This window comes from Vitis vinifera, chromosome 13, assembly GCF_030704535.1.
Source record: "Vitis vinifera cultivar Pinot Noir 40024 chromosome 13, ASM3070453v1".
Taxonomy (NCBI): Eukaryota; Viridiplantae; Streptophyta; class Magnoliopsida; order Vitales; family Vitaceae; genus Vitis; species Vitis vinifera.
Genome location: NC_081817.1, coordinates 21968745 through 21978061, shown reverse-complemented (window position 1 = coordinate 21978061; position 9317 = coordinate 21968745). Strand labels below are relative to the sequence as shown.

General features: G+C 33.6%; 2 protein-coding genes across 2 annotated transcripts in view; both read left to right on the top strand.

Annotated features, from left to right (window-relative positions):
- The first annotated feature begins 3046 nt into the window (after positions 1 to 3046).
- LOC100262610 (THO complex subunit 1) overlaps positions 3047 to 9317 on the top strand; it is a 70215-nt gene continuing 63944 nt past the window's right edge. Inside the window, exon 1 of the mRNA XM_010660771.3 lies at positions 3047 to 3084. The gene's annotated coding sequence lies outside the window, so the exon portion shown is untranslated. The remainder of the gene's footprint in view (positions 3085 to 9317) is intronic.
- On the top strand, positions 3926 to 4570 carry LOC109123679 (retrovirus-related Pol polyprotein from transposon RE1). Its single transcript, XM_019224086.1, has one exon. The coding sequence runs from the start codon at positions 3926 to 3928 to the stop codon at positions 4568 to 4570; it is 645 nt and encodes a 214-aa protein (XP_019079631.1).

The following is a 9317-nucleotide window of genomic DNA, read 5'->3' as shown; positions in this document are numbered from 1 at the left end:
CATGTGAATAACCTGAATTATGGTTTCAGTTGAGTTTTTCTCTCTAAAACCGAATCCATAACTCAAATCCTAGTGTTTCTCACCAAAGTTGAATGAGAAACCCATAACAAATGCCTATCTTCCCATAGCATGGATCAGTTTAGATAAATAAAAGTAAATAAATTTCCAATGAGATGACGTTAATATAATTCATGCTTGGAATGCCTTAATAGAGAAGGGATTACATGTCAATCTCATTAAGACCTTTATTTATTTATTTATCAAACCACCACCAGTCCTTTATTATCAATAGCTTAGAGAGGGCATTGTTTTAGATGCATAAACCCATGTATACATACATACATACATACATATATATATATATATATATATATATATATATATATATATATATATATATATATATATATATATTATTTTATTTTAAGTAAACAAACCCATACAAACAGGCCCATATTATCACACATTGGGCTCTATCATAAACCTGGACATGATGAGTAATGTATTTAAAGGCCTCATTGTTAGTCCCACCTACAAGGATTTGAACTATTTATATATATATATATATATATATATATATATATATTATCCACTACAGCCCCAAACGACCTAAGGTCCCCTGCAGCCGCATCATTAGTGGTGCCAAAACGGCGTCGGAGCAATCCTCAAACTACGTTGGCAACGGTACGACGTCGCCAATGGGGGACGACGCCAAAACAACGTCTTCAACTCCGATCCCCAACAACAATGAGAGCGGCGTCGCAAGGAGGCTTGCAACAACACCTGAAAATAGCGCTTCTGACCGGTGCCTGAACGGAGGACTCTACAGATCTGGAACGCCTGCAACAATTGTGCCAAAACGGATCCTAGATGGCGTCACCTGACTAGGAACAACACCATAACGGTGTCTGAACTGCACCGCCGTCTGGAAAAGACGTCATAACGACGTCTCGCTTGCCTGAAATGGCGTTACAGTGGCGCTCCCAACCGTCTTCTAAGTGGCGTCGGAGGAATCCAGCGTTCAGAGACACCAGCAGCGGCGCCAAGGATCAGAGTCGTCTTCTCCAATCTATAATCGTCCGCCAAAACGCCATTGCAGGGAAGGCCACCATGACAGGAGCAAAGTTGTATGCCTATCAAGGGCTTTGACGGAATGGGTTGCAATGTATTTTACAAAGAAATATGCATTAAGAATTAAAATGTAGCAATTTCACAATGATTAAACATGTCGGCTTTGATACCAATTGATGGGGACTCCATTGTAAATCCAATGACAGACTGGGATCTCATGTTGAATCATATGAAGAATTTATGCCAAACATCTTTATAGAAATGAACAAACCTGAGTCAATTTTTGCTTTTCAGTTTTGAACAAGGTATGGATCTTCTAAGGCTATAGAGGGGAAACCACCATCTCTGTATTCTCTCTGGCGATGGTAGTGAGAGAGAGCGCGTTCTATTCTATTAAAAAAATATCCCAAAAAATGAACAGACACTTGACTTTATATACTCTTTATGCCTTAGGGACCATTCCCTTTAAATATTGGGTCATATGTGTCTCAGGCCCATCATCTGAGACACATATGGTATCGGGCTCTACACATGAGGTGGCCCATACTTTAGAACAAATAGAAAATAAAATACGCGAATGCGAATAGCTTAATCATAAACTATGTTACATATATGAGTCCATATTTTAACATTTGAAACTAAGAAAATTCCTTTTGGATTCAGCAGAATATAATGCATCATCAATGATAAATTTGATTCTACCAAGTAATATAATAATGACTCTTCTAAAACCTTGAATCAGGTTTACAAAACCTGATATTGTATTTACATTAATCAATCCAAATGTTAAGTTCGAAAAATAGTTTTTATTTCAAAGAATTGTATGTGTTGTTGCACAATCAACAAGACATATATCTTCATTATGTGTTGTGGAATTAGAAGGATCCATCTATCTTATCATATAGAAGGTTTTGAAAATATATGAGATTTTGGACCTTGATATAGTCTTGTTGCGTGCTCCTCTATTATATCCTAGTTCTCCTTTATTGTGTTTGATAACATATTGTAGAAAATAAAGTGGAAGAAGAAGAAAATGAGAAAAAAAAGGAAATATAATGTTATGGAGGAAACATAATGAAAATTCGTTAAAGGTCTTCCCTTTTTTATATAGAGCCACAAAGAGATTTATATTATCACGTATGATCATCCATAAATTTGCACGATGCAACAAATTCTAAATTATAACAAGGTCTTCTCATTTTTTGGTGTTTATAATTTTTGGTTCTTTTTTCTATATTGTTTCAAATTGGTGAGTCAAAACCCATTTTTCCCGGTTTATAAGTACCTCTACTTTCATACCTAACTTTAATAATTTTTTTAGAAGATTGTGATTGAAATATAACTTCTTTTTATTTTAATTTGATAAGAGTTAGAAATCTCATTGGAATAAAATTATTATTTTAGATTTTTAAAAAGTTTAGGAAATATTGTATCTAAGAAATTCTATTTAAACGGGATTAATAATGTTTTTAATTTCTTAAAATTTTAAGAAAAAATGCTTGTAAGACAAATAATAGCATATGCTTGTTTATTAATAATCTTAAAATTTTAGGAAATTTTAAGAAATTTTAGACCATACTCCCCTGCTCTACACATAATAATATATGTTTATTTATTAAATAATAAAAAATAAATTAATTACTTTTAATTTGATATCTAGTTTTATTTATTTATTTATTTATTTTTTATAGAGTTGTCATGATAGTATAATATTTTTTAAATATAAATACTTAAAATTGATTAAAAGTTTAAAATTTTTGTTTTATTTTTTTCTAAATTATTTTTTTAATAATTTTTATTAAATAATTAATAATAATTAATTCCTTTTTGGAAAATATTAAAATAGTTATATAAAAATATGCTGATGTGTTTTCTATTTCGTTTATTTTCATTTTCATGTAAAATTAGGGACTGAAGCTCGACGACATCATTTAGTTCGGTTAACCTTTATCTCTTTCCTCACTTCAAGTTGGATCCTTCTGCAACTGGTCCATGACCTGCGCCGGAGAAAAGGTATTCTCATCCTTACCCTCCTCTTTTTTTACTCAAATTTTCCTGCTCCGCTTGGTTGCTCAAAAACCCTAGGAAAACGAAAGACAGGATAAGAATAAGAAAGATTAAGCCTTGTAGCTTCTCGTCTTCATTTCAACTTCCATTGAATGTTGTGCAATTCCTCTAGTGATTTGATTTTTAACTAGTAAACAGAAGAGTAAAAAATGCAATTTTATTTTATTTTCCTTTTCTTTTCTGACACAGGGTTAAGGTTATGTTTGGTTCTGGAAAATACTAAAGAAAGAAAAAAAAATACAAAAGAAAATGATTTTTCATGTTTGGTTGAACTATGAAAAATATGAAAGAAAATCAAATATAATTAAAACTAATTAAAAGCTTATATATTTTTAAATTATTTAATCTTTATATTGATGAGTTAAAATAAATAAAATGAGTTTGAAGTAACAAAAAAAAAATTATCAATTTTTAATCTATCTTTTTATTTTCCTTCACTTTTTCTTTTCTTCTACTTTTCCTTTATATTTTCTTTCCCTTGCATTTTCCTTCAAATTTTATGGGAACCAAACATAGCTAAGGGTTTTCTTTATCAGATAGACACATCCTCAATTGACTTGTTCTCTACAGCTGTTATAACAAACTTTATCTTTTTGTATATTCTCTTTTCCAGCTTAATATTTCCATGTATATAGGCTTAAGACTAGGCAACTCTGTTATGGTTTTAGCTGTATATATTGCATCGATTCCTTCAATAAGATATCAGAATTTCCAATCTCTTATTATGTTATGGTATCAGAGCCATTAGCTTAAATTTTTATTTTTATTTTTTTTCCCTTCCCTTCTAATGACTACCAGGGCCAACACCACCATTCATAACACAAACGACCCTCATAGCACATTGATTAGCATCAATGTTGCAGCTCAAACTCCATTAAAGCTTACCTCCACCAACTATGTATCTTGGAAACTACAATTTCAGACTCTCTTTATTGGGTATGATTTTCTAGGATTCATCGACGGATCATATCCTTGTCCAACAACAATTCTTCCAGGAACCACTACACCAAATCCAGCACATACACTTTGGATTAGGCAGGACCAACTCCTTCTCAATGCCATTCTTGGTTCTCTATCCCCCACCATAATTCCATTTATTGCTCGAGCAAAAACAACAAGGGAAGCCTGGACAATATTGGCCAATACATATGCCAAACCATCTCGTGGAAGAATCAAGCAGGTGAAAAATCAATTAAAACAAATCACGAAGGGATCCATGGGTGTCTTTGAATTCCTTCGGACCATCAAGGCTTGGGTTGATGAACTTGCCATTCTAGGCGCAGTTGTTGATGATGAAGATCTCTTAGAAAAGATTCTTGAGGGACTTGGTGAAGACTACAAAGAATTGGTGCGGGCAGTTCAAGCTAGAGATACTCCAATCTCCTTTGATGAACTCCATGAAAAGCTTCTCAACTTTGAAGCTTCTCTTTAAAGCACCACAAAGACTGAACAATCCTACTTCCCTGCCTCTGCTAATCCTGCCAATCGTGCCTACTCTGGGTCACGAAACCTACCATACTCTAATTCTTCCTCCGGAAACAACACAGGCTAGCGTCCACCCTCCAATCCTGGCAATAGCACTACGGGCTGGCGTCCGTCGCCCACCTCTGGTAATCGATTCCCTACACCCACTAGCGCTAACAATTTACATTCAGATCGCAGCTCTCCAAAGCCTTATCTTGGCTACTGCCAAATCTGTAGAATTCAAGGACATACAGCAAAGCGCTGTCCCTTTTTCAGATTAATACCAATTGAGACATCCACCAACACCAGTACAGCAACGCCAAACTCCTCCTAGCAACCAAAAGCTCACTTTGCTGCTAATACCTCCAACACCCCAACATGGCTATTGGATAGTGGTGCTTCTCATCACGTCACCTCCGACTTGAGAAATCTCTCTATTCATGCACCATACAATGGCTCTGACGACATTATGATTGGTGATGGAACAGGACTTCCCATAACACATACTGGTTCCCTCTCTCTCCACACTTCCAATGCTCAATTTTCCTTAACCAATGTTCTCTGTGTTCCTAGCATGAAAAAAATTTTGATTTCAATTTCCAAACTCTATATCTCCAACAATGTTTCAATTACATTCTTATCATATTCTTTTCTTGTAAAGGATCTTCACATAGGAGCAACACTTTTGAAGGGCAAAACTAAGGATGGTGTGTATGAGTGGCCGGTATCATCACCTCTACTTGCCTTCTCCAGTGTCAAAACCAGCTCATCGGAATGGCATCACCGATTGGGACACCCTGCTTTTCCTATTTTAAAGCATGTCATCTCTACAAATAATCTTGCTTTATCATCTTCTAGCCTTTTACATTTTTCTTGTAACGCATGTCATTGCAATAAGAGTCATAAACTCTCATTTTCCAATTCTACCATTAATTCTAGTCGTCCTCTTCAAATACTCTATTCAGATGTATGGACATCACCTATTATTTCTTATGATGACTTTAAGTATTATGTAATTTTTGTTGATCATTTTACTAAATATATCTGGTATTATCCTCTAAAACAAAAATCCCAAGTCAAAGACATATTCATAAGATTTAAAGCCATTGTAGAAAAACACTTCAATCAAAACATCCATACCTTGTACTCTGATAATGGTGGTGAATACATTTCTCTCTCTAACTTTCTTGCTCTTCATGGTATCTCTCATCTCACTACTCCACCTCACACCCCCGAACACAATGGCTTCTCTGAGCGATGCCATCTCCACATTGTTGAAACAGGTCTCACCCTTCTCTCTCATGCTTCTATTCCTTTGCCTTACTGGTCTAATGCCTTTTCCACAACCGTTTACTTGATCAATCGGATGCCAACTCCAACATTAAATCTCTTATCCCCTTATGAAAAAATCTTTGGTACTCCTCCCAATTACTCAAAACTCAAAATATTTGGTTGTCTATGCTATCCTTAGCTTCGCCCCTATTCTAGCTATAAACTTGACTCTAGTTCTAAGCCATGTATTTTTCTCGGGTACTCTCGAACTCAAAGTGTCTATTTCTGCTATGATCCATCCACATCAAAATTTTTTGTTTCTAGGCATGTTAGATTTGTTAAATCAATTTTTCCTTTTAAATCTTCTCTTCCACAAGCTCCACGACCTGAATCAACCTCTGTTTCTACTTGGATACCACCACTAATTCATATCAACACCACAACATCAGCACTCATACCACCATCTGCAGTTCATCCTCAACAACAACTCCAATGTGAAGCTTCTGCACCTGTTACTTCTCATCTCAGCCCCGCCAACAACCAAAACCAACCACATCAGTTGCCCTCCACAAACTCCTTGCCACCCACCACTCAACCAGACCACCACACCACAAACTCAAACCATTCTATGCAAACTAGAGCCAAAAACAACATTCGCAAACCTATTCAAAAACTCAATCTTCACATCCAATTATCCAAACCTCTTGATCTTGAACCCGCCACACCAACCCAAGCTCTTAAAGATCCAAAATGGCGCAAGGCCATGTCTGAAGAATATGATGCTCTTGTTCGGAATGGGACATGGGAACTAGTGCCTTCCAATCCTAGTCAAAATGTTGTGGGTTGTAAATGGATTTTCCGTACTAAACGTAATTCTGATGGCTCTATTGACAGGTTCAAGTCTCGTTTGGTTGCAAAAGGTTTTTATCAACGCCCAGGCATTGATTATTATGATACCTTCAGTCCGGTAGTCAAGCCTTCCAATCTCTTATTCTGTTATTCTTTTCTCCTTCAACATTGTTGTTGAGTTTGATTTCTTGTTATATTTTGATTGAAAATGATACCAGATAGGTTGAATTTTTTCTCGTGACATTTTTAGCTTTGGAAATTCTGGGCTCTGGAATTTTGGTTGTCTGATTGTTGGTGGTTTATTCAACGTTGTGGTTGAATCTTTGACATGGTAAGTCCTTTCAATATAAACTGTTTCATTTTAATTATTTATGAACATTTTAAATATAAAATAATAATATATAATATTTAATTAATAAAAAACAAATTTAATATAAAAATAAATACATGACAACAAATTTTGAGATTACATTAATATATATTAAATAATTTTTTTTTTCTTTTAGGAAATGGCAATCAAATCTTCATCCACCTCCCATATATGATGTGTTGCTAATTGGGTTCACTTTTGTCCAATTAGAGTTTGTTTGATAGTTGTTTTTAAAAATAATTTTGAAAAATAATTTTTTAGAACAATTTTTGAAATTGTTCTTTAATTTTTATAAAAAAAAATCCGTTTGAAAACCTAAAATGTTTTTAATATTTTAAAAATAATTTTTATATCTAGTGTTTTATTTTTAATCATTTTATATGTTTGTATCATTATTTCTTAAAATAACCTTAAGAAAACAAGTGAAAATTTTTAGAAAACAACTAAAAAATGTTATTTGAAAACACTATATTTTATGTTCTTAAGAACAAAAAATAGAAAACGGTTTTTTATTACCAAACATATTTTTTGTCTTTTTTGTTCTGGAGAATATAAAACCATTCTAAAAACCAATTCTCAAACAAACTAAAATTTGTTATATATTTTCTGTTCTTAGAACATAAAATAAAGTGTTTTCAAATAATATTTTTAAATTATTTTCATTTATTTTATGATATTTGTTTAAAAAAATAATTATACAAATATATAGAATGATTAAAAATAAAGTATTTAATATAAAAATATTAAAAACAAGTTAAAAATATTTCAAGTTCTCAAACAAACTTTGGTTCTATAAAACATTAAAAAACAGCTTTTCAAAATTATTTTTTGAGAACAATTACCAAAAAATGCCTAAAACTCACTACAATATGATTCGAGTAAATAGGTTTTATAAGTTTTAGGAATATAAACTAATTATGTTTTATGTACTTTCATAAAAACTTAAACTGATAGGATTTAGGCCCGATAATATGTAAGCAAACAATTCTAACCCCTTTATAAGGTTAAAATCTACTAATTATATTTTATAAGTTCTCAAACAAACTTTTGTTCTTTAATTTTCACTGCTCTTCTTCTTTATTTGACGCCCGTTAGTTCTTCATTTCTTCTCTTCTTTTCTGTGTTTCTGTGAAATCTTACTAAATTGTATGAAAAATTGTGTCTATCAGAGATTGAAGGACCCGAAGAAACTGTATATGCCAAAGGAATCTGCCTCGACATTCTCAATCTACCTCCTAGAGTGAGTTACTTTGTTGCTGGAATTGATATCTGAATAGAAAAACTTGGGTGCAATTTGCATTTTAGAACGTTGAGTCTCTAGTTATTGCTTAATTAATTTGCCTTTGGAACGAAATTTTCAAGGGAAAGGAATGAGAGGAATTGAGCACTGGATTTGATTTTCTTTCTTTTGTTTGGCAATAAGAAAATTTAAATATGAAGATAATATACACTGACCCCATTTTCCCTGTTATTTTCTACCACGATTCCCTTGGCTGGGTGAAGATAAATCTTAGGTTAGATAATATACTTGTTAGTAAAAATATACAAGTATCATCTTACACCCTGCTTTCCTATTTTTCAAGAATAGGCACAATACCTCCACCAAATATCTTATCATTCACAGAATACTAGAATAAAGTTGTCTCTATTGCTGTAAAAAAAAACAAATAGCACATGGAAGACAAGCTCTTCACTCAGTCCCTTCCTTTTTAGCACAAGAGAATCATTTGCCTAGCCCATGGGCTAAGACCCCTTCCCAATAGCAGAACCCTGGGCCTTTCCATGTGAGAAGCCACGAGATACCACTAGGCTTCAGAGGCCCGTACTATTCAATCACTTAAATAGAGAGACTAACCTATTACAAACCATTCATAAAAATCATGAGCTGATATTTTTATCACACTTAGTGCATGTGTGTGCATCTGGGCCCATCCATCGTCTCTTTTGGTTGTCGTGACGTACAAAATAAAATAATAGAGTAGGACTCCATTGCCAATCAATTATGAATTCCAACTGTACTTTGGGCCCATCCATCGTCTCTGTTGATTGTCGTGACGTACAAAATGATAGAGTAGGAATCAAATAAAGTTTTGTGACAGTGACTATAACTTAAATTAAATTTTCCAGGTGGACTTCCTGCTCCCTTCTCATATGGGTTACCTTCTTACCTACCGCCGGATGCACTTAAATATCCAATTTAATAAGACTTTTGCTAGCCATTTAT